The 26,125-nt window shown below is 43.6% G+C and overlaps 1 protein-coding gene across 4 annotated transcripts in view; it reads right to left on the bottom strand.

Moving 5' to 3' along the window:
* rxrgb (retinoid X receptor, gamma b) overlaps positions 1 to 25,857 on the bottom strand; it is a 28,552-nt gene extending 2,695 nt beyond the window's left edge. Inside the window, exons 1-6 of one of the 4 annotated variants that reach the window (XM_035414594.1) lie at positions 25,483 to 25,857; positions 8,750 to 8,991; positions 3,376 to 3,520; positions 2,869 to 3,048; positions 1,356 to 1,516; positions 169 to 298 (exon numbers count right to left, since the gene is read on the bottom strand). In XM_035414594.1, coding sequence (XP_035270485.1) covers positions 169 to 298; positions 1,356 to 1,516; positions 2,869 to 3,048; positions 3,376 to 3,520; positions 8,750 to 8,991; positions 25,483 to 25,513 — 889 coding nt within the window. In that variant the 5' untranslated portion in view covers positions 25,514 to 25,857. Of the gene's footprint in view, positions 1 to 168; positions 299 to 1,355; positions 1,517 to 2,868; positions 3,049 to 3,375; positions 3,521 to 8,749; positions 8,992 to 23,757; positions 23,895 to 25,482 lie in introns of those variants that run through there. The other 3 variants (XM_035414595.1, XM_035414596.1, XM_035414598.1) reach the window with 3 other exon arrangements.
* Positions 25,858 to 26,125: the final 268 nt, after the last annotated feature.

A 26,125-nucleotide genomic window follows, 5' to 3' on the forward strand; every position in this document is an offset into this window, starting at 1 on the left:
CCTAATCTTGTCCGCTTCTGGAGTCCCCTATAAACTTGCACTTCACGGACGAAGATAGCAGTGGGTTGAAGGAGATTGTATTTACTTCAGGCAGTGTTTTTCATTAAAGCACGCATCTTTTTTCAGCTGACCTACGTTATGGGAAGCGAGGGCGGTGGGCTAGCGTACCTGCCCGTAGCAGAATGACTTGATCGTCCAGCGGCAGCTCAGAGAAGTGCGGGATCCTCTTTGCCCACTCCACCAAGGTGAAGAGCTGCTTGTCCGCTGCTTGGCAAATGTTAGTGACGGGGTCGTTAGTCTGCCAGAGAGAGAGAGAGAGAGAGAGCAGCGTTACCGACAGCAACTTCAAAAGCTTCCCACAATCGACGATGGCAGTACTATATAGTGTATATCTTCAACGACCTGGGAACAATGCCATACGTGATATAATAGTAAGTGTGATTGTACAAAATCAGTTTGAGCAATAAACGTTTAAATTTTTCAGAATAAAAGTCCTAGACTAATTTGCCAAAAAGAATATATGTTCAGTCGCTACATTGTCAGATCTTTAAAGTGGGATTCCTTAATTTTTTCAAATGAAAAAATGCCATATTTGATATGTCATGCTGACATATTTGTAGCAATATCAATGCAATGTGTGTTTGCATTCTGAAATTTTTCCTCCATATGCTATTTCCCGCTGGAGGTGTCGGGTGTGAAAATCCCACCAAGTATTCAACTGTAATGACACGCGCACAGGAACTTGAATGCCAAATATGAAAGAGCAAGCAACTAAAATGCAAAAAGAATCTTTAAAATCAGGTTTGATATGTTGCTCAATATTACCGTGTCAGACAACATTTTTGGTTGTCTCTTGGGTTCTTTCTCCAAAATATGCTATCACTGGATTATCTTCCAAAAAAAATAAGAACTCAATATTTTCCAAGTAATAGCTTCGTTTCGAATGGAACTCTGGTACTTGGATTGTGAAGACAAACCTTTGTGACCACTGGTCACCACAGATGTTGCCAAATCCACCAAAACTAGAAAATTAAGGATAGCCACTTTAAGGTATCAATGAGGTTGACAATATGTTGTATGCTGTGCTGTGTCACATTATAGTATCAGTGTTCAGGTGTTAGGCAATGTTGACAATACGTGGCCAATACTGTGCTGTTGCATCTCGGACCACACCAATGTTCAGTAGGGTCAATAACCCAGCTCATACTGTGCTATGTCTCAACTGGCTACACACCCAAGTGTAGCTCCAGCACCCAGGTGTTCAGTTAAGAGTGCTCTGCGTCTGACCTCACACACCCAGCTGCAGCTCTAGCGTCGTAATGATCAGACGGTACTGCAACGCGCAAGGCGCTAACCGAGTTGCTAGGGCTGCCGTCGACGTAGGTCTCGGTCTTTGGCTCCACGGCCAGCTCGGCGTCCAGGATCTTGTCCACGGGCATTTCCTCGTTAAAGCAGCTGGTGGACTCCACCTCGCTATCGCTCCGCTCCTTCCCTCTCTGCCTCTCCTCCTGCACCGCTGAAAACACACACACCGCATCAACACGTCACCTCAACACAGGGCGCACAGGTCACTGCCCTCAACGCAAACTCATCAGCAGATATGAGAAACAAAACCGTATATGACATTCACAATAGGCCTAAATATAGTAATAATAAAAATAAAAATACAAATAAAAATGTAAATAAACAGTTGTGGGACTTGGTAATTGGTAAATGGACTGCATTTATATAGCGATTTTATCCAAAGCGCTTTACAATTGATGCCTCTCATTCACCCATTCACACACACACTCACACACCAACGGTGAAAGGCTGCCATGTAAGGTACCAATCAGCTCAATGGGAGAAATTAGGGGTTAGGTGACTTGCTCAGGGACCCTTCGACACGCCCAGAGTGGGGGATCGAACCGGTAACCCTCCGACTGCCAGACAAACGCTCTTACCTCCTGAGCTATGTCGCCCCTGGCAAATATGAAAATATCTGCCTGAGGGCAAGGCGGGATTTGATCCTTCAGTCTCAGGCTTACCAGTCTATAACTTTGTTAGTGCACCACCATGACTGTCTCATTGCGCTAATTTTAATGGGTTTGGCAGTTGCATGTGTCATAAAGTCGAGGAACTGGAGCTTTTATAACTAAACCCTATCTAACAATGGAAAAGCAAATAGGTACTGAACCTGTTCTTTCTTAATGAAGAAGCTTTCATTAATCACAAATTGTATTTAGACTGCATACATTAAAACACATTTGTGCAGCAGGGTTTGAGGATATAGTGCTAAATGTAGGCTAGTAAACACTAAATTAAGGTGAGCGTTGGTTGAAGCAAGAGACAGTGTAAACAGGTGTGTTTTCTTTCTGAGCCAGAATTTCGCTGGTGCAGTGACTGGGCTGTCCTTACAGAAGTAGAGAGCTCATTCCACCACTGGGGGGCAGAGTAGAGCAGCAATGTGCAATGTCCGTTAAAGGAGAGGAGTAAATGGTGTGTGTGTGTGTGCCCGGTGAGTCCCTCCAGGGTGTAATCCTGCCTCTCGGCCAATAAATGCTGGGATAGGCTCCAGCATCCCCCTGCGACCCTGCCCAGGAGTAAGTGGGTGTAGATAATGGATGGATGGACAGCAAAGCAATCATAGAATGTGGGGTGTTTATAAATACAAACTACTTCTTCTTATTCTAATTATGATTATTGTTATGATTATTATTATTGTTTTGGCACATCCTAAGGTAATTTCGGATACTTTTTTCCAGTGAATAATTTCAATGTTTACAGCGATTCTGTTGATTTAACCAGCTGAGTCGTCAAACCTGGCATTGATCAGCGCCCTCAGCCCCCCCCCCCCCCCCCCCCCCCCACCCCCCACCACCAGCTCACCTTCCCTCTTCATGCCCATGGCCAGACACTTCTGGTAGCGGCAGTACTGGCAGCGGTTGCGCTGCCGCTTGTCGATCAGGCACTCCTTGCTGTCCCGGCACGTGTAAGTGAGGTCTTTCCTGATGGTGCGCTTGAAGAAGCCTTTGCAGCCTTCACAGCTGTACACGCCGTAGTGTTTTCCTGGTCGCCCGCGGAAACAGAGCAGCTTTCACGTCACGACCCCGACACTTAATCAGAGACTCACGGTCTAGTGGAGTAACTCAAATGTGACCAATTCATTGAGACTCGTTTACGTTTTATTCAGCCATTTTAAATAGCAAACGCTCGAATAAACAGTGGTGTATGGTGATGTATGTCTCTCATTGTGCGCGTGTGTCTGTGGTTATGCACAAAGGCTGCAAAAAAGACAATGCATTGACCATTTAAAGGTACAGGAAGTTGTGTGTGAATTATTGCCCATTTCACAAGGCAGCGGAGTTGCTGAGGACAGGAGGAGTGCCCTGTTACCTGAGGAGCGGTCCCCACAGATAGCGCACAGGTGCTTGGACATGGACCCTGGGCTGGTGCACTGGTAGCTCATGCCCAGGCCCGTCAGCCCAGGGGGAGGTTTGATGTCCTCCGTGCTGCTCACATTGTTCATGGAGTTCATCTGTTGGACAGAAGAAGAACAGAGCATCGAGACCACCTCTTTTACACTTTTACTCACCCTCACCCCACACCCACCCGCCATCAGCCATCACCCCCGCACCCCCCCCCCCCCTCACCCGTCACCCCCCAACCCCCCTCACCCTCTTCAGCGGTCAGACAAGCCGACGAGCTGCGGACGTTCCCCCGTTTGGAGGACGCGCAAGCGACTGTGTCACGGGTTATATGAACTCCTATTCAACTGCCAAGTCAGCGACTGTTAACTTTCCGCGTGACGGCCCGTGTTATGCATGTTGAATGTTGAAACGAGAGGGTGTTAAGTAAGTTCATCTTCAAGTGGGTCGTAGTTCTGCTTGCGGCCAGTAGATGGAAGCAGGTTCATTATGGACAAAATGCTTGCACGTCAATTTACCGCTGAACTGGAGGAAATGCACTTGGCTCGACACTTTTTGAAGTAAAAGAAGTCATCCACGATTAGCCTGTACTTGTAAAAAGCTACTTCAGGTTAATTATACATTATAAATTGCCCAGGTTAAATTTACTTTCTAAAAATGTTGAGGTTAAATCATAGACTGTATAAAAAGGGTTAAATGTGCATTATAAGCATATTCAAGTTAAATCAACATTAAGAAATCTGGGTTGAATCTACATTATAAACATGTCCAAGTTAATCTACATTCTGAAAGGCCCTGGTTACATCTAAATGATAAAAATCTATATATACAGATTAAATCTAAATTAACAAGTTTAGTGTAAATTGACATTATAGATATGCTGATGTTAAATCAACATTACTCACAACTACAGGTTAACTCCTTCTGAAGTGCCCCCCCTTTTTTGAAACAAGCCTGAAAACAACATACACAAAACACAATAGGTTACTATTCTTGAACTCGTTTAACTACAGGCATAATCCTGATCTCTTTTGAAAGGTAACCCTTGGGAGTTTGTTTTCCAAGAGTCTGAACTGCTCTATATATTACTGAAAAAAAGTCAAAGAAGCTCAAACACAGTGGAAGTTTTTTCTCACCTAAAAGATTTGTTTTGAGTAGATACAGATGCCTGTGGCTGGTGGGCTCATAAACACAATGGAGCCACAACGCAGGACAAACCCTGGTTCAAATTTGATGACAATACCACCAATAATGAGTATTCTGCATTGTTTTGCTAAGCTATGTCTAGGTGGATTTCCAAAAAGGCAATTTGGAGACTCCAAAAGGACATCTGGTAACCAAATTATATTATGGGTCCTTAGAGGTGTAAAATACTAGCCTATACATTATGCTCTACATTCTTGCCTGTAACTCTCCACCCCCCTTGCCACCTCTGTCAGCAGCAAGTCTGAGAGATTAGAGAAAATAACCACATTAGCCATCTAGTTTACAAATCCATTGATTGAGGTCCAATGACTGAAGAAATACCCCACCCCCTTCAACATATTTCACATGCCACCTTTATTGTTCAAAATTAAGCCTACTGCTCATTTATAATCTTACTGAATAATGATAAAGATAAAATACTTTCAGAATTTATTTAAATGCACACTGATATAACATGAGATATAACAATTCCTTCATTTAACATGCCCTCTGCTGTGGAGTCGACACCATTTTCACTGTCTTCCACAGAAATATTCACTCAGGCGAGTGATTTCTTCCAAGGCCTCCAAATGCTGAATCTTATGTTTAGACTTAAGCATTGCTAAATAAATTTTTGTTTTAAAACAACTACCTTTAGGCATAAATGTTCAAGAACTTTTTTACCGGAGCATAACATTCTCAGTATGCATACTGAAAAAGTAGTGGTTTGTTTACGCAAGAGAAACAATCAGTGAGTTTACATGCACAGTTGATATCGAATATATTAATAGCTTGATTTGGCCAAAGATGAGATTTAATTGGACTTAATTGTCGTTGTCCCAATATACATGACTCTGAGAGATTTATTGACCGAGGTGTGTCTGAAGAAGACTTTCTTCCGGTTTACCTTTTGCGTCAAATAGTGGAACCAAAACAAAACAACAGGTAGCTAGTAGCAAGCGGCGCCCTCGTCAAACGGCGGACTTTAGTTGGTTTTGTCTGTGCCTGGCCTAATAAAGACAAAAAATGGACAACTTTACAGCGCTGTACATTTCGTAGGTTCTATACGCTACAGTTTTGGTACAAATGAGATGCACACTATCCCTGGTGCTTATGGTGATTTTGCCATGATACCTCCTCAACTGTGTGCTCGCTGTTCGACTTCCAGGTTAATTAGCTAGCTGTCGCAGTGGAACCTCTAACCTACGGAACATGCGCAGAACGCCTAGGCCAATTTTTGGCCTATTGAAGCGTATATATGCCGTAGTAAATCGACCCCCAACGGCATTATCTAGGTATGTTATTCCGACTCTGAAAAAATCGACTACGATTTCAGTCGGACTAAAACAATAAATCGACTTTTTAAAACATCATGTAAACCCACTGAATGAGTGTCCTTTTATGCAAGCCTAGCAAACTATAAACTATTAGAAACATAATTTAATTGGCTAAAATGCTTCTCAGTGGTCACTATAATAGCTTGCCATTGGCTGGCTGTGTCTGGGCAGAAGTTATACTGTCCATGACAAGTCGTTGCTTACGCATGGTGGGTCCCATCGGATATACTGAGGGACTGCTTGGCCAGTACTGGCCAGAGAACTATGTAGGTGGGCTCATCTTGTTCCAGAGAATCTCTACAAATCGGAGATAATAACATTCCTATGTACACAGTACTTTTGGTGTGCATGCCACGGCAAAATGGACAACAACAAAAATTCCTCCGGGGAATTGCTAAGTAAACAAAGGACAATCCATCAATGTTTTGCTGAGTTAGCAAGTTTTTGCGACTGCAACTACTGCAGATTTTGCTCACTGGACCCTTGCCATGATAAGGAAACTGCCTTTACCATGATTTGTGTTGTCTGTGAATCCCCAAGCTTGTTTTTGCCTCCTCACATGTTGCAAAATAAGGAACCATTGTCACTAAAACATTGGCATCATTAAATAGTTTATAGAGATAGAATCATGAGTTTTAACACTTTCAAATGTTATAACGTGTGATCAGAATGAATCCAAATAAACCCACTCCCAGCCGAATATCGGCTGGTGCAACTTAAGGGGTTAAATCCACATTGTTGAGGTTTTAAATTATTATTAAGGGGAAGGATAAAGTCTCAATATCACCATGTCCAGATTAAATCTATATTAAGAAATAGGCAGGAATCTATATGCAGTATATAGCAACAAAAGAAGATGTGAGATTTACAATAAAATCCAAGCAGTAAAGCAGGGGTTCCCAAACTGTGGGTCGCGAGCCCATGTAGATTCGCCTGATTAGAGGATGGGGTCCACAGAAAATCTTGGAAATACATTTTTTTTTTTTGTCTCTTTAAAATTTGTGAGTGGTAGGCTACTACATGTCAAACATCACACCAGCCCACTTTAATAAAGCAATGACGCTTAAGAGGTCACAGTTTACCACCAATATAGTCATGACTAGAGGGTGTTGTTGGGCATGAGATGTATGCGGGGTGTTGGGGTAGTGTAAATATGTGGACATTCATTTGGGGTCACATCAGATAAAAGTTGGGGAACCCCTGCAGTACAGGGTGTATAGCACACTCTGCAATAGAATAGGGATGTAGCGGCTGATGTCTGTAGGCTGTTAGACGTGTCCTCCCTCAATTAAAGAGGGAGGCCCACAGTTCACAGGTGCAACAGACTTGAGCCTGTCCATCTCCCTGACTCATTATGAAAATCTTATCAAATATGGAACATCTACATTTGTTCTGAACGCAGGAAAACACCAGCATCCTGTTGAAGAGGGAAATGAGCAGCTGAATACAAGTAGCATCACGCCAAAAACAATGCCTGTGGGTTGTGCTCCCACATTTCCATCTCAGGGTTGGCGGGTGAAATATTTGGGTCTTTTTCCAGCCCTGCTTGGAAAAGGTGAGCACTGCAGTACATAGAACAGCAGTGAAAAAAAGGGGGGGGGGGGGGGGGGGGGGGTTTGTACGCTGTGGCCTTGAACACGAGTGACCTACATACCGCCACTCTCCGGTCCACGTGTCTCATACCGAGCACATCAGCTGTACATTATGGATGCTCTGCTGAATACTTCATATAGTTGATTTACATTCCTGTGGTCTGTTAGGCTAAAATTCCACTATGGAAAAGACACCATATGGGACAGCTGTAGCTGAAAGCTCAAGGAAGCTCTGCTACGGGCTTACAATTCGCCTCTGTGCTTTTAAAACTAAAAAGTGCTCCAATGTACCGCGGCTGTCCCTCACAATACAATAATATCTGCCAGCACTTCAGCAGAGGTTCTTTAGATTACACAGCCAAGCTCAGTGAAGTCTCTCCCTTTTAGTCAGACTGTATTCAAGCAATAGGGCCCTCTGGGCGAAAGCTAGGGAGTGGGCCGCTGTCGCAAATAAATGAGCATCCCATTTCTCTGGTGCGGCCACAGCGAGTCAATGTGGCGTATACAAGTGGCCCACCCACGAACAAATACCACGCCATTTTTTATTATTTACCAAGAAAGACTACTAGAAAGCAGAGATCCACAAAACAGACCATAAATACCAAAGGTTCGGCATTTATGTTGCTCAGGGCAGCTCACAAGCCTGGCAGTGACAGAAACCCAGTATAGAAAGCGGTACTTCATGCTACAAGCATTGCTGTGAGGTACTGCGGAGAGACCGGGACCAGGTCCATTAGTCGGTGAGCGCCATTGTCCCATAGGTGCTCGCTGTCCCTGCTCGTCAGCAGGGAGTCTCTGAAACGCCTCTCTTCCTCGCTCGGGGGGGCGCTGCCGCGTTTGACACCACGTCGACGGCGGCTTCTGATATCAATTAAAGGCTCACATTCCGCCCACAGCGGACTGTGCTCCGGAGGGAGCCAATCAGGCCCTCGGTAAGGAGTTCACGGAAGGGTAATAGCTTTGTTTTCAGAGCAACGGTACACAGACAAACTGGTGGAATTCCAAACGCTTGGAAAGCTGCATATATGTAAACAAGCCTCCTCATTCCACATCTGCGCCTCATTTCCTCATTACGCTTTGCTGAGGGGGTAACGCTGTTCCACAGAGCGCCTGATATCGCGCGCTGATCTAAGCGGGCAGAGAGAGCTGGGAGAGCAGCAAAAACGCACAGGGATGAATGGAAACCACACGTCCTTCACCACCGGCAGCCTGGAGGGCGAGCTCCTACCTGCAGAGGACTGCTGAGGGCTCCGAAGTTCATTCCCGGCGTGGGGGGCATGGAGATGGTGGGGGACCCCAGAGAGGACGAGATGACGGAGTAGGGCGAGGCCAGCCCGTTCAGTGGGGAGCCCATTGTGCTCATCGGGGAGGGGAGGGGCCGGGAGGGGTTGACTGAAGTGCTGATGACGGAGGGGTGTCGCGCTACGGAGTTCATCTGAGGCTGAGACGAGTTCATGGAAACGGAGGAATCTGCAAACGCAAGGCAGCACAGCGGGTTAAGACAGACAGCAACGACGCCCCCTTTTCTACACCGCGGGGTTCAGATAAAACGAAGTCGCATTCCATTAGAGCCGAGGGTGTTTTCCAGCCCATCCCCCGCCGTCGTCGAGCTGCCCCCCCCCCCCTCCCGCCGCGTGACAGGGCCCAGGCTTGTCCAATTCCTGCGTGGCGGATCCTACCCCACCAGGGGAGAAAGGCATTCTGTGATCTCTGTCCAACAAGCAGACCTGGCCCGGAGTGACCCGAGCGATGCCATTCTCATGTCGACACGCAGTCCTTACACTTAATTAACCAGCCATAACAGAGCCTTTACACTCCATCTGAGTACCGGCTATAACAAAGGCTTTATTGTCAATCAGACTGTCGGCCACATAAAGCCTTTACACTAGGGATAAACTCGCTAAATGTTTTTTTCACATTTAAACGACAAGGTTGGGGGAAATGTTTCTCTATACTTATCGCATTTCAATTTAAACCGACGAGCTAGCCAAACCCGAGCCACGATGGTGCTTTCAAATACAACGTTGCGAAAGCAGCCAAAGAGCGGATTTTAAAAGCAAATACTCCAGCCCAAGAGGAAGGAAAAGCACCCTATGATGGGTAGTAACAGGAAACACTCTGAATATTAAACAGAGAACAAGTCAAAGTTTTCCTCTAATAAGAACATCACCACTTTTTCTCTTCCTAGCAAAGCAGTGTCAGTTTAATTTCGCCATGCACTCAAGCTGACACCGAAGTTATCACTTGACAGTTGATCAAGGAACATTTTTCGATCACTTGACATGTCGATCAGGACTTATACTTTTAACCATGAGCCCACGGCAATCAGTGAGAACAGGACATTGGAAGAGCAAATTGTTAGTGGCGCTTAAAAATGTGTTTAATCGTTTAGAAATGTTCCTTTTACATTTTTGTTAACATCGATTAAACATTTAGAAGTCACACCCCAACTTTATACTCAATCAGTATCAGCCATAACAAAGACTTCATATTCAATCAGTATCAGCCATAACAAAGACTTTATACTAAATCAGTATCAGCCATAACAAAGACTTTATACTAAATCAGTATCAGCCATAACAAAGACTTTATACTAAATCAGTAACAAAGATGCAGTAACGCAAGCCAAAATTCAATTAAGCACATTTTTGGCAAACAGAGCATTTGGCAAAATATTTTTATGAACGTTTTTTTACAAACAAAAGTCAAGCAAAAAAATGTAAAAATGCAAAACACTTTTTTGTTCAGGCTACCCCTGAAGTAGGCTAAGTTATAGGCGCCACATGAAATTGTCTGCTAATTCTTGTTTTTTATAGCCTATGTATACACCCACACACACACGTTATATATATATATATATATATATATATATAATTTTTGCCCCCTTCAAATGTTAAATGACAGTCTGGTATTTACATGAAAAAGCACATTTAGGTGATCTGTCCATCAGAGAGGTAATGGGACGTGACGTTTATGTGAAGCAGAGCCAGCTCATCAGAACGGCCTGAAGCCACACAGAGCGCTCTCACATTACACAGCATGTTCCTCAGTGGGTCGGCCTGGATGTCAGCGGCTTCACCAGCCAGTGTCATCAGGGGAAGACAAGCTTTCATAAATGCAATGGAGCATACCAGGAAGACAAATCTAATTAATGTGTTTCCTTAGACAACAGATTCTTCTATCCATGCTTTCTTATCCGTACAAAGATCTGACGCAACATTTGTGCAACCTTCAAACTGCATCTCTGGAGCATCTGCTGCTTGCCATGTCTACTGACATTTTGGAATGTTACAAATAATTTGACTTTACAAAGGCGAATTTGGAAATGGTAAAAACAGAGTCCAGTCATTCACCACAGCAAAGGCTATTTTTAGTCTGAATACTGACACCTCGCTGACTGATGAAGACTAACGGTCACTCGTTATTTGACCAAAGCTATGATGAAACAGGAAATAAGGTGTGCTCAGTACTCACAGTCTAGGCCCTTTGGACACGTTAAGAGTGGTGAACAGGATACATGTTACTTTTGTACATGTTGGATTCATACACAGCTCACCCTTGTTTTTTTTTTTATTTGGGTCCACAGCTCAAGTTACAACACCCATGACTCTCTTCTGGGAAGGTACAGGCAGTAGTTAAATGGGGAAACAAGCAGCTAGTGATTATGAGTGAATGTGCGCGCATGTGTGTGTCTGTGTGTGTGCATATGTGTGTCTGTGTGTGTGCATCCATGTGTGTGTGTGAGTGTGGAGGTGTGTGTGTGTGTGCATATGTGCATGTGTGTACACACACTGGAGCAGCCTCACAAGCAGTAAAGTAACCTCAAAACACACACAGGCACACAGGCACACACGCACGCTCACACAAACACACACACACGCACACACACCGGCAGAGACACGACCATAATCCGCCACCGCTCTCCGCTAAATGTCACATTCCGACATTCCGGCGAGGAGAAACACCTGCGCCTGCAGCCGCGCTGAAAACGGCCGGAGAGGCCGGCGGGGGCGGGAGCCACGCGGCGCTGCCGGGAAGTCCACCCTCCGCAGTCCGTCTGCTCTTTAACCGAGCGGCCCGGTCAGCCTTCCGGCACGCAACCGAGCCGCGCCCACCACGGCGCTCCCGACATCCGCGGGGCCGCCGTGCGAGTCCTCGCCTCCCCGGCCGCCGCGGCGGTCGGCGGACGCCGCAGAGGGCCACGCGCAATGTGCTTAATCCGCAGCGCGCATAGCAGCGGAGAAACTGAGCTCGGCGCGCGGCTTTCCTCCTGAAGGTCATGTTTCCCTTTTGGGCTGACCTTTGCCGGGTCAGAGCTGAAAGGTGCATTTTGTTATTTAAAATAGCGCTTGCTAAAAGTAAACAGACCCGCAAAACCCTGTTCTAGCAAATTCTGAAATAAATTAGTTGCAAGGCTTGTGACTGCTGCACGGAAAGACCTGATAGATTTCAGCAGACCATACGCCATACATTTACGCACTCATAATGAAATATTGATGAGAACACTGTATTCGGTCAGGATAAAAACAATTACTCTTGTAGATATTCCTGTCAGTGTTTTTTGGCTCGATATAGACACACTATAGTAGCTGCATTAAACACAATTGTACATGCACCACAGAAGAATTGTTCATTCATTGTAGAGGGAAATTGATGCTATTTACTCCTTTATAATAACTTTCCCTGATGCTATTATTAATACTGGAGATGAGCATGGTCTTCTCTAACTCTCATTGCCAATCAAGTATTTATTGAGTTTGGCAGGAAAAAGACAACCTGGTTTGTCAGCACTTTGGCATTTAATTTCCAGGGGAATGGTCTTTAAAAGCCATGTCCTAATGATAGACCGAAAACACAGGCAAATTGGGGAACGGGTCCACCTCGTCAGCAGACAACAAGCTCTGAACTGCCCAGCCAGGCCTTGGTGAAAAGTACGCCAACAAAAAAAAAAAAAAAAAAGAGTGCTTGGGAGGGCTTCCGTGGTCACAACGCGGACAGAGCAGGAAACACGACCCCCCGCTGAACGGGCCGTGGCGACGGGCGGCTATCTGCTCGGGCGTCGGGCCAGCCCAGAGGCGAAAAGCTGCTGACCGTCAGCCCAGAGAGGCACAAATGTGTGGGCCGAGATTTGGCGGCGAAAATTCTTGCAGCAGCAGCCAAGGTCACAGGACAGACGGTGTATGGTCTAGATCGAGAGGGAACGTTCACGGTAATGGTCCAAGACAGTCACAAGCGAATGTGAAATGCTAACAATAGCACAGGCTATACTGACATGATCATTAATATTATGGTTTAAGAGGTCCTTGGCACCTCTTTTCAGAGAACCCATTCTTTGAGCTGTATTACAGAACAGTCTGAAAACTCTCATTTCATCAGCTGGCATGGTGGTCGAAAGACTTGAGTTATTAATTTAATGGCAAGGATACGGGTTCGTATTCGGAGCAACAATCTGTACCTAACTTTTCATTCTGTCTGACCTTGATTTTCAGAACCTCACTGGTGTTCTTTGACCATCAGGGTTCTAACTGAAAAGTGAGATATGCCATGTACCTCAAAATAATCCATATCAGCATTCAAGTGACACAAGACCGTCTCCCTGAAGCATTAGCAATATTTTCCCTTATCACTTAAAACAAATATTGACACGGCGCTTGAAAGGAATCAGAATTTTCCTGGAATATGCTTCCCCGCCCCCCCCACCCTCCAACAAAACCCAGTAAACAAATTGCTGGTTGTGCCAAAAACAATTAAGCAATCACCTTTATAAGCCTCTATTGCACTCAGCAGGCCTACATCTATCTTCACATTTCTTATGTTCCACACACTTAATATGAAGAATGTCCTTGAATGACATTAAATAACTAATAGACCTTTGGCATTCTTGTTGGCACATTGGAGGTTCCTGAGCATCTCGTGAATAAAAACAATAGTGCTTCTGTGGGAGGACAGAAACTGTTAAGCAAGGCAGTGCTCACACAGCACTCTAGAATCACCACAGCACTCTAGAACCTTCACATGAAACGCCTGTCTCTAAATGAACCCCTCTAGAACCTTCACGTGAAACGCCTGTCTCTCAATGAACCTATCTAGAACCTTCATGTGAAAAGCCTGTCTCTCAAGGAACCTAGCGAGAACCTTCACGTGAAACGCCCGTCTCTCAAGGAACCTAGCTAGAACCTTCACGTGAAACGCCCGTCTCTCAAGGAACCTAGCTAGAACCTTCACGTGAAACGCCTGTCTCTCAATAGGCCTCAGAAGTCGTGTCGTCATTCCCTTCGGGTTCGTTAGCATTTTCGAGACTTCCGGTTCAAAAAATAGATGCCCCTATGGAACAAATGAATGGGGATTTCCGAATTCCTTTAAAATAAATTATGACATTTGGACGTTTTTTTGTATATGAAAAAATAATGCTTTTTACCCATTTTTTATAATCTAAAAAATTCTGTGTCATTTTAAAAAGCCAATTGCTAACGGCTAAGTGGATAATCACCCGAGATGACCCGTTGCACAATTACAACATCACACACAGAGCTGTTTCGATACACGCACGGAAACCGTTTTCTTCCCGTTGTTAATGGCACAATAAACGCAAACACAGTGAAATTAATTTCATAGGTTTAAAAAAAATGAATGAGAAAATTTTCCTTTCTTTAACTGTGGATCACTGGATGCAAGGAGCTCACCCACATGCTGTAATACAATAAGCCTGTGCCCCAGAAACTAATAGGCTAATATCCAGTGACTTTAGCCTAGGAGGGTAAGGCAGACCGAACAGCTCTATGGTAGATGTACCCAGCTCCCTCAGTCAGGGAGGTGCGATTTCTAAGAACTACCCACATCAACGATAAAAGTCTCAATACCATCAACAGTAAAAGAAGATTTAAAAACATTTAAAGCGATTACGAAACAAGAAATGGAACTACTTAAGATACAGGCCTATTTCATTTTTAGGACTGTAATTTACCCAGGCACAAACCTCGTGCTATGGCTCAGGCCTCACTGTCCCCCCCCCCCCCCCCCACACACACCCCAGCCCCTCCTCCCCAAGCCCCTCCGACCCCCACAGTCACAAAATGCATTAATTCGGTCCCTAAATGAGGTTGATGTCTGATCAATCGTGGCAGTAAATCTTCTTATCCCTGGTAAGTATCTCCAACGAGTTTATCTGTCGGCAGGCCAGCTGTCCCAAATGGGGGGGGAGGCCATTGTCCCAGTCAAAGCCTGCCGCCTCCCTAAGTCCCAGGAATGAAGACATTAAACCAGACCTGATTACACATGTGCCTCTAAGCCCCCCGACAAGCTGGTAACATTATATCATAAAACACAACAGCAGCTTGTGTTCTTTCACACTGCTCCTACAGAGCAAACAGGCCGAGAGTGGCACCATCGCACGGGCATGTGAAATAAACACTGCAGATTTACAGGAAACCTTGGAATTATTCATAATATGACTCCATATTCAACATTCAGAGCTGAACGACTGCGCCCGTTGTTTATCTTACCAGATGCTATAAGGTCACGGCCAGTCTGTCTTTGGTACAAAACCAGGAATTATGGTAAAGGAAATGGACTCTGAACGAGGTGGTTCAAATCCAATGTGGGGTGCCACACTGGAGTACCCTTAAGCAAGGTACTTATCCCAAATTGCTGAAGTAAGTACCAAGCCTAAATGATTACATGCAAATGTAAAACATGCACGTTGCTTGGAAAGAGACATCTGCTTCGGTATTTAATAATGAAACTATTGTATAGTTTGTAAAGAAAAGTATAGTTTTTTTACAGTTAGGCTACCTAATCAAAAAAGGATTATCATCATCACTGGTCTTCACAATAAGGCCAATATTTCTTCTTCTCCTTCACTGCATTGGTATTGTAGTATATTTCTGATTGCCCTCAACAATTTTTACTAAATTTGTATGGGATATAAAAATCTAATCATAATAAAACAATGTAAAGTGTCCATGTTCTCTTGGCAGCGGTCACATGTTTCCTCTGGCCCAGTAGACTGCGGTGTCCTTAATTCACCTTTGTAACAGCTGTATCAGTAAAGAAAAAGGAACTGGAACTTGGCCATGCAGTCACGCATGCTAGCGTGACAAATCAGACAACATGATTAAAATTCTGAATAACAATAGTCTTAATTCTTCCAATTGCTAGACATTATTTTAATAGTAACGTCTACATGGAAACCTAGATACAGAAAAATGTAATTTTGAATACTCAGATCAAGATTCAACCAAAATAATTTCCAGCTTTAAGCAAACGAAAAGCTAATTCTCTGTATCAAGTGGAACCACAGGGTTGCCATTATATTTCAACAAGAACCTTCTGGCTTCGAGAACATTTTAAAAATGAAATGAGGGGCTGTTGAGTGGCTCATTATGTTAAGCCACTGTTCCAGTGCATGGATGGGCCCCATGGTCTGGTATCGAAACTATGGCTAGCAGCCCCACAAGGAAACACAATTAGTGACATGCGTTCCCCAAAGAGGGCAGGTTTCAGCCGGCCGTGTTGACATCTTATTGCCCACCAGCAACCCCTGCTGGTCAATAAGGTGGTCATATTCCACGGGTTGAGCTGAAGCGGTCGAAACTGGGCTGCGATTTTGAAGCTCGCTTCCTTGACGTTGCTCACTAGTGCCACTGCGGTTGGCTCCAGTATAGTGCCAATGGCAACAATATGGTCAAAATACAAAGTCAATCATTTTTTTGCGCAAGGAAAAGTAGTAGCAACAGGTGTTTTTTCTTCGTCTAATGTCACCCCATATGCCGATTTGTTATTTCATTGTGCTATTTGAAATAAGCTGGTAATGTTTTGTGAACGAATCAGGGACAGTATCACTACCGAGTCACTGTATCTCACGTGCTTAGTGGACGACTGGACTACTGGCTCCAATTTGCACAACATGGCGTCGCCCACAAATGACACTTCCCGGGCTTCAAAACCCTTTTCACCAAGCCCATGGGCAGTCAATAGGGTGACGTCACACTGACTTTGTCCATATTTTTCTACAGTCTATGGCTGAGCTGCACATGAAGTGCACATGAAAGAAGCAACAGGGACATCATGTACTTCATATTGTCCATATTTTTATACAGTCTATGGCTGAGCTGCACATGAAGTGCACATGAAAGAAGCAACGAGGACATCATGTACTTCATATTGTCCATATTTTTATACAGTCTATGGCTGAGCTGCACATGAAAGAAGCAACGGGGACATCATGTACTACAGGGCAGCACATGCTTGTCTTCAGCCCTCACAAATTGCAACGAATGTTGCAAAGTGATCATGATTGGGTGATCCAAATTGAGAAAAAGCATTTTAAAAAATCCAATGATAGTCTCAACAACACCAGAGCTGCGCTCCAACTTGCAGCGATCATCCGTCTGTTTCAGCAAGGAATGGGCTGTTCCGGACACGTCTGAGAGGCACAAACATTTCAGCCCATAGATAAGGCTCACCGCAAATAATGGCGAAAACAAATGCCGCAGTACAAACGTTCTGAACAAGCAGCTGCGGGAGCCTCTTGTTGCAGTTCTCAGAAAGGCTGAAGGTTGACGTTTGCCAGGGGGTGGGGGCTATTGGGTGAGGGTGGGGGTGGGTGGGCGTGAAGAGAGCTGATCGATTGGTAGGTAAAACAGCATGAGCCATGGCTGGAATTGTACAGAGACAAACCAGCCCCGCTCTCCACCTTCCCCCACCCCTGTACACACACACACAGGGCCACCCCACTGCCTGTCAGCGACCTGGGCTCGTGGTGCATCCGCAGCACCCCACACGGGGAATAACATGAGAGGACATGTGCGAGAATGTTCCAGCAACAAAACAGGCCAGTGATCACTGGAAACAAAACCCAGAATCCTGCTTGACTGAGTGTCACAGAAACTCAGAACTCCTTTCCCAAAAAGCTGTGTTACCCTTGATTTAAAATTCTGAAGGCACTGTACAGTAAACCTAATGCTTATAGTTTTAAGAGGATACACCCCAAAGTAAAAGTACTGAGAGCTGAAATAATGCAATAATGCAAGCAGTGTAATTGAACGCACAAGCTTTCTGAATTCAGCTATAAAAACCTGAGCAAGTGCCATCACCTTCAGATGCAAGGAAGATTCTGGCTCCTCCTATTCAGTCAGCTTACGTGAGTTAGCCAGTGAAATAAAGAAGCCACCAATCTGCAGAATTTCTCAATTGAAGGCATTTTTTGAGATGTAGAACTGTAGCCATTTCAGCCAATGCGCAAATGTTACAGAACAAAATCCAAAATTGACCAGTCAGTCCAAATCACACATAAGGTCTTCATCAGCCAACAACAATGAAACCTATGAGCAAAAGAGTGGGAAGCAGAGAAAGAGGGGTGCTCTTGAGAGATCAGAGAGTGGGACAGCCATTTCAGCAATATTCTATGGATCTGCGTATAGCCCTGGGGCTAACCATGGCTGAAGCTGGAAGACAAGTTCAGCCTAATTTCTCTATATCAACACTGTCCTCCAACATGCAAAACAGGTAAGTAAGTTCACACAGTACAGAAATACTGTCAAATGTGCTAAATCTCACATCACTGCAACCTCTGTACTCATGTACAGTGTTTTGCAAAGCCAGTAATGGATCATTTTTGCAGTCCTGGGACCACAGAAGTCTCTAGTCAACCTGGTGGAAATATCCCCAGGTGTGTTGCCCAGGGTCAAACTTGTGTCACGCACCACCGCGCACTTGTAGGTCCCTACAATTTAGACCAATCTCTGAATTTCCTTAGTAGTCTTTTACAGAAGCTCACGGAAACAGTGGTGGAGGAACAACCTCGGAACAACCAAACATCTGGGACAGTGTGGGCTTCCACAGGGATTGTGTATTCATGTGTAGAGAAAAGGCTAGTGACTGAGCCAGGTGTGTCAGTGGTGCTCCCAATACCAGACGCACAATTCCTGACTGCCGCTGAAGAACCTTCTCTGCCTGGAGCAAGGGCACCACCACGGGCCGCATGTACAAGCTTCCCTCCGTCAGGCCATGAATCGAGCCTGTGAGGACATCTATGCGGATGCCTGCTGGGGCAGGAAAGGTTTTTCCATGCTGTCTGGTCCAAGAAAATAAGTTTGGTGGTGTGGATGAAAATCTGTGGCTAGATATGAATATGTACACACTGCCCAAAAGACCTTTTTGTTAGTTCAATTTGAAATTTCAACCACTATTATTTTAATGCTGCAAATTCATTATTTTGATGTGATTGAACAATTTGGAGGGAAGAATGACTATTTTTGACTGCTTGATCAAAGAGATTCCCCTTTTTGAAGCCAATACCTACTTTTGTTAAATGCACTTTTGAAAAAATGGTTAAATTTTGCAAATGCAAAAAACCACAAAGTTTGTGTCTTGTATCAACTATTCTTATAAATTAACCACATAACTTCCTAAAATGATTTCAAGCAAGTGAGAAATACTGTGAAGATGCAGGGGAATGCAAAGCCTTGCTAATTGGGCCCCCAGATTAAATGGGTCAGATGTTGGGAGCACCGCAAAGCCGGCATTAGCACTTCACACCACAACTGGCAGGGGGGAGGGGCGGCGAACGAGGAACACGAGATGGAGCCGACAGCATCCATCACCGCCTGGTGAAACGGGAATTTCCACAGAGGGAGACGCCCACATTGAGTTAGTGATGATGATGATGCATACCGCAGGCCTTCATCTGCTGCCCCTTCAGAGCCATGGCAGTAGATTCAAACCTAGGGCCACAAGAGGCACGGGACCTTTGCTCATTATCTGCATGCGCCAACCTTCCTCCGCCCCCCCCCCCCCCCCTTCTTTATGAGGTCACAGTGAAGTGATATTCAGGAATACAACAACAGGGTCGGAACAGAAGGGACAGGTCCAGACATCTGCTTCCTGCTTCAAAGAAAACATCGTATCGACCCCTATTTTCATTACTGGCAAGGACACCCATTCGCAATGCTAAAACACAAGCATATCCTTCAACAGCCGAATTGTGCTAGCAGCAGACAAACTCCTGCTGCGCGGGTGAGTGGGGTGGAGACATCATTATTAATGAGAAAGGGCCTTTCACTGCAGACAGAGCGCCTGCACAGTGTAAATGTGGGGCAGCGGACTACAGTTTCCTGGTTCAATGGTCCCCCATTTAATGTAAAACCGAGAGGGTCGCAGAAAGGAAGACCAAACCCGAAGATTAGCCCTCACCTGGGCGCCTCCGTCATTTATACCCATGACTACATTCAGAGCTGTGTACCACCATTCATTAGAGCCTAGTCCAGGCAGGGCACTGGGAACACAGCCAGGGACGAGGCTGCTTTCTCTGTAAACACTACGGTACATCTGTGAAATGGTGAGTGAAAACAGTGTCAAATGGCTTTCTAGAGAGAGCAGCATCTACAAAATGATACAAGAAGCATCGGTAAGACATGAACTACAAAAAAAAAAAAGATTAATCACAAACTGGTCAGCCATGTTTTCCAAATGCTATTATTAATGTGGTCCACCTGCTATCTGAAAACCAGCAAAACACACCACTTGAATTACATTTCAATTCCAGGCAAACATACCAGCATATTTGTTCAAATACAAAATGGAAACAAAAAAAGCAAACTAATGGAAACAGAAACACAAGTTAGAGTGGTTGGATGGCAATCAAATACTTTTCGAAATAGGAAGAATTCAAATCAAAGAGTAAAAGGGACACACATTTTCCTCCTCCAAATAAGTGTAGATTTGACTACCCAGCGATTTCAGACTAATTTTTAAAGGCAGCGAAAAGCCTGTGGTCTGGCATGGGTATACCACTCACAGCGCCCGTAGCTGATATCTTCAGCGGGACTTTTACCAGTCGGGGACTTGCCCGGGTGCCACAAGGGCCCTCAACCCCCGACAGGTCCAGCAGACAGACTCCGCGACAGCCGTCGATGGAACACAGACGAGGGAGGAGGTAGGAGGTGGGAGGAGACCGCGCCCTTTACCGGATTAGGGAGATTATCGTCAGATCAGTCCTGGAGGAACTGCGCATTGGCCCGGATCAGCTTATTTTTCAGAAGGCTAAGGGTGTCAGTAAAACTATCTGGTCAGGAGCACCTGTTGCAGCAGGGCCATGAGCCTGTAAGACGTTAAAGGAGTCTGCTATGCACCTTGCATATGATTAAAAGCTCCAAATGGACAGATTGCGAACTAGGCTATAACCAAAACGGACTTCGCAAAAAGCTTTGGATTTTGTCTCTCGGGGATCTGGGTGCTGAAGTACAAAGTATTATTTACAGAGAGGATTAGGCTAGATGTGCTACAACTGAATCAAGGCCCTCTTTTGTAGACGAGAAGGGTCCTGCTTGTTGCTGATATCCTCGAGCTGGCCAGCTTAAATTGTAGCAGACAAATCGCCCGTTAAAAGAACCAAATCAAAGTGCGTTCTTTGTCTAGCACAACGGTTCTAAACCTCAGGGCACATTGTGCGCTGCATGTTATCTAATGGGCACACACTGCCAGGCCTGTCTATTTCTGTCTCTGAAAAGAACACAAAGTAATAACCCTCCCACCCCTCAATAATGAATAATAATAATAATAATAATAATAATAATAATTATAATAATAATAATAATTATAATAAATCAGGAATTAGCCTAATTTATAAATTTATAACCTGAATTTATAAACTTAGAGCACACTGTAGTTCACATGAGTAAAATAAAAGCCTATTACAAAGCAGTGTAGTACTTATAGATATTCTTACATTTTAAATGGGATGAAGGCCACAGCAGGTAAAGATTGGAGGCTGCTTGCAATGTTTATTACCTGTTTATGTCACAAAGAATGAAGACAAGGAAATACTACGACACCCCTGCTTTTCAAAGCATCAAAGCTGTCCACTTGAAAGTTTTTTTTTTTTTTTAAACATTTTTTGTACATTTACATACGCACAAGGTGCACGCACATTCATTGAAAGCAAGCAATGTGTCATGTGGATGTTAGCCAGGAACAAACAAATGCTGTGAGGCCATTCAAGGTGCAACACAATCTCCCTGCCGATGAATCCGTTTATTAACCGTACGCAGAAAGAAGCTTTCGATGTCAGGAAAACAACACAGGCTTTGTGGGTCCTGTTAAAGGACATCATTAAAACAACTGCTAATGAAACATGAGATACTGCTTCAAAGAGAATAGTATTACCTGAGCACTTCGTGATTAGGCCTCTAGAGAGAATGGCAAAAGCACAGGGCCTTACACAGGCTCATTTCAGACTTAGCCTACATCCGTCCCTAGCTCCCACTGTTAAGACATCACTGGGAGCCTTTTAAAATGACAGCATCCCTTGCTTATCAATACAATAACACAGGGCTACATAAAAGGGCATTAATGTTAATTCTCAGGCCACAGCATAATAGCCATAAGAATTCCAAATCTATAGCGCAGGCCTAGTCAAACATTGCATTAAAAAGTAGCCTAGAAGTAGAAAACAAGTAGAAAGAGAGATAGAAAGAATGGCTCAACTGTGTCTACAATGAAAAGAACAGAACAAAATTAATTTACTGACATCTATTAGCCTGAAGGCTAATTGTGACATAAAAGAGGAACACAGACCGCTTGACGAGGTTCAGTGCACCAAAATGACACACTGAATCCTAAAAAAGACATCAGTCTTTGAGATTCTGTTTGGGGGTGGCTTAAGGGAATACAACGTGGGTGGCGTGGGTGCGAATAGCAAATTATAACTTGCACAGGACATTTTTCAAGAGATGGCTGCTACACAGCTAAGCATTCAGCTGTTTACTGCACATCTGATGTCCTGCCCATGTAAGCCCAGCTGAGGTGATTCTGTCTGAAATCACCAAGCTTTTCCCATTACCCCCACACCATACTCCAGTCACATGGCACAATGACCAACAAGGTTTTAAAGAGTGAAAATAACGAAAAATGAAAAGACCATCACAAGCGGTCTCTTCAAGTACCAACTATGCTACCCATACATAACTAAATTACATTTGATTGCAATATTATAACTGAATATTACTTTATTCAGAGTAGCTTTAGTGCTCCCCCATTATACATACACACATTAATATGTTGCAAAACAGGTAAAAAGGCTACGTGTCACAGACTTAAAAATAGAAATAGATGTTGTGTAACTAAATATTTCAATAACACAAGACTGATGCATGTTACTGACCCAGTAAATTCTTTGAATTTACCAAACAATAAGGTTACTCTTTGTGATTGAGGCTAGTCGTGACCCACCTAAAGGGAGTTGTTTTTGCTCTCAATCAATCCAAGACGCAGCAGGAGCCTAGATTCAAACAATTTGCAAGACCAAAGCTGGAATTAAATCAAGATGTTGACCTATCCACTAATCAGTAATTACAGAACATTAGCTTACCAGAAGTCTCCTAACCCACTTTCATCCCAGGATTTAAATAAAATAAAATAAAAACATGGGTAGAAATTGTCATAGAAAACATTACATGCTAGTAGCATACACAATCTGATGGAAACCCTGTGAGAATTTACATAACATCCATTTTGGGGAAAAGCCTCCCCCATGGTAGTTTCCATCTTAAATATGCTGTTAAGAACAGTCTACCCTATAGCCTACATGCTGACCAAAAAAATTCTTATGGCTACTTTGAATATATAGGCCATAGCACAATTCCACCTCCTGAGATTTTTGGCTGACCAAGCTTATTTTACTTTCAGTAAATAATAAATGTCCTCGTTTGACCAAGTAACCACCAAGGAACTACCACAATGTACGATGTAGACGGAGAGTACATTAGTGTTTTTCCCCCCCCCTCACACATGGTTACTTGGAATAATTTTACAATATATCAGGAATTATGACTGGGATTTTTTTTTAAACTGGATTATAGGTTACTTGTGGGACATCTACAAGCAAATTTATTTTATGCACAGTGTTCACAGAAAACTGTTATTGACTATGGGTTCTTCAGCTACAGGAGAACTAGGCCTATGTGAGTCACAAATTAAAATTAAGCAGATGAATTCAAATTAAGCAACTCTAAAATGATAAAGAAACTAAACCACAAAAATAAAGTCAAACAAATCCTTACATTTCAAGCAAGCAACCAAGCTTTCAGGCCTGTATACTAAAATTAGATTAAAAACAAAACTTGCTAATACAGCCTCTATTTCAGAATAATTTTGGATAGGCCAAGTCACAATATTATGGTGTAATGCATGGCTACAAGATTCTCTCACTAACACGTTGCTAACGCAGCTCCAACTCACAGAAGCCCTGGGCCCTCCTCCCAGAACAAATTACTTTTGTACCATATCTTTGCAATATCCATAAACGAGCAAGGTTTAAAAAAAAAAAAAAAAAACAATCCTCAGAAAATAAGTGCAGACTGCACAGGCCTCCAGATCTTCAAACAAAAGCAGGAATATTATTGACACTAGAGGCCAAAGTCCAGAGCATTGCTCCCAAACGCTGGAGATTAACCCAATAGATGAATTCCTATGGTCTCTTCAATCATCAGCACAGCACTGAGCAGAAGGATAACATTTCTCTTTGCTCTCAAAAACAGTTGAAAGAACAATGGAAAATAAGATAAAAACCTGAATATTTAACGTATTTAATATCAGTTGAGTGTGGTGACAATGCAATCGGATTTACTGAATAGTAATAGGCTATTATATGGAGCGTTTAACGTGCGAAAATGAAATAAAATTATTTATTTATAATTCCACATTTATTTATTTAATTTTTTATTTTGGCACATTTAGTCCAGTATACTATTACATGTGCAAAGAAATATCACACGCACACAGCAACAACGATATCCTGTTGCTACCCTGTGTCTTTTTTTGGAAAAGTGTTTTCATCGGACTGTAAGAACAGTGCTGCATAAATAAAGATATAGCACCCATATTATAGGCAAACGGAAGTATTACGTTATATAAAAAAAAAAAAGTTATATAAAATTGCTGCATGCCACAGAGTAACCTGAAATACAGAGAACGTAAGCCACTGCAGACAATTTCTCAGGCTATTTTAACAAGTGTGAATAGCGCACTCCTGTTTCTTCAGTTCAGGTTTTAAAGGAGTGCGCTATATTCTAAAAGCAAATTGTTTACCATTTCCAGTAGTAAGTAGGGCTATTTTACGCTTCCTTTATAGCAGTGCAAAGAATTTCAACTATCATTTGTCCCTCTGAATGGAACATGTTCAAACACGTAGGCATGCTTCGAGCTTTGAAAAATAAGTTTTAGCGTGATCACATAAGAAAAGCAGGACATTTAATAACAAAAGAAAATTCGTTTCGTATTAATAAAGAAGAAACTTTAACCAAACTACAGTCAACATATAAAGAAACACTTCAATTCCCATCGATTTGCTTAGCGTTAAAACGGAAATGTGTCCAGAAGTGATGAAGTAGGCTAATGTTGTTTTCATTAACACGATTTAAACGGAAACGAAACCAAAAAAGGTTAATTAGCCAGCTAGCTTGTCGGATGGGATCGGGCTGGATCCTTTCGGTCCCACTCCCGATCGCCAGTAGCATACACACGTTGAAGTCTCTCGAGGGACCAAGCCAAAATCTACAAGTATATGTTGTCCTTTGTGGATCACCATTCCAGACTAATAAATAGTCGTTCGGATGCTAAGACTTTAGCAAGAGACGGGCTAGAAAGGCCATAAATTACATAAGCGCAATTAAAGTGCCAACCCCTGACCCTGTCTGAGAGACAGAACTGTGATCACCTGACTTTAGCATTGGCACAGCCTTCTTGTCAATAAACATTGCTGCACGACAAGTGCAAACTAAGCAGATAACGTCCCCATTGGATTTACATTCAGTCTAAAGTTCGCTGGTCCCATTTAGATTTCTAGGCATTGGGACTACAAGAAATACGCCATGTAGCCTACATTAATCCATAGGTATAAGTTAAACAGCGAAACAGCAATGCGCCTAAGAAATAACATTACTTTAATAAAGAAGAAACACTTACTTAGATGTAAATAGGGGTCATTATTATCCATAGTGTGTGAATTATTGCCGTGTCGTTTTCCTATGATTGCTCTAGCTGCGCCGTCCAAGACAGCAGCATCTCTCTGAATTCCTCTTCTCGGGCCGACTGCAACTTTCCCTACTGCAACAACGCTGGCAACAACGTTGGGGCCCCGCTAAGGGGGTGGCGATAGCTCAGATTCTCCCAATGACAGCATTATTCAGTATCGTGTCTGTGAGCGGAGGAGAGCAGTTACAATCTTTGGTCCCGACGATGAGCAAAACATAGAAAAGAATCAATTTTTACAAAGAAACCAAAAAAGAAAATCCAAAATGGCGTTCGTAATCCGTCTTACAAGTGCACTTTTTAGCCTATCACTGTAAAATGACGTAGATATATGCGCCAACCTCTTTCTTTTCCCTATTGAAACTGCAGTTGCAGCGCAGCCACGGGGGAATTATTCTTGCATTTGGGTAAACCGTGTATTGTGAAGATGTTATAAAACCCTGGCTGCAGTTTTATAACATAGCTGTGATAAATATTTACGTTTTCTCATCAAATTCTCCGCAACGCATATCACTTCCTCAAAAGCCTGTTGCTTACAATGTAAACAATGGACTAGGCTTACATAAAAATCGGTTTT

This window comes from Anguilla anguilla, chromosome 4, assembly GCF_013347855.1.
Source record: "Anguilla anguilla isolate fAngAng1 chromosome 4, fAngAng1.pri, whole genome shotgun sequence".
Classification (NCBI taxonomy): domain Eukaryota; kingdom Metazoa; phylum Chordata; class Actinopteri; order Anguilliformes; family Anguillidae; genus Anguilla; species Anguilla anguilla.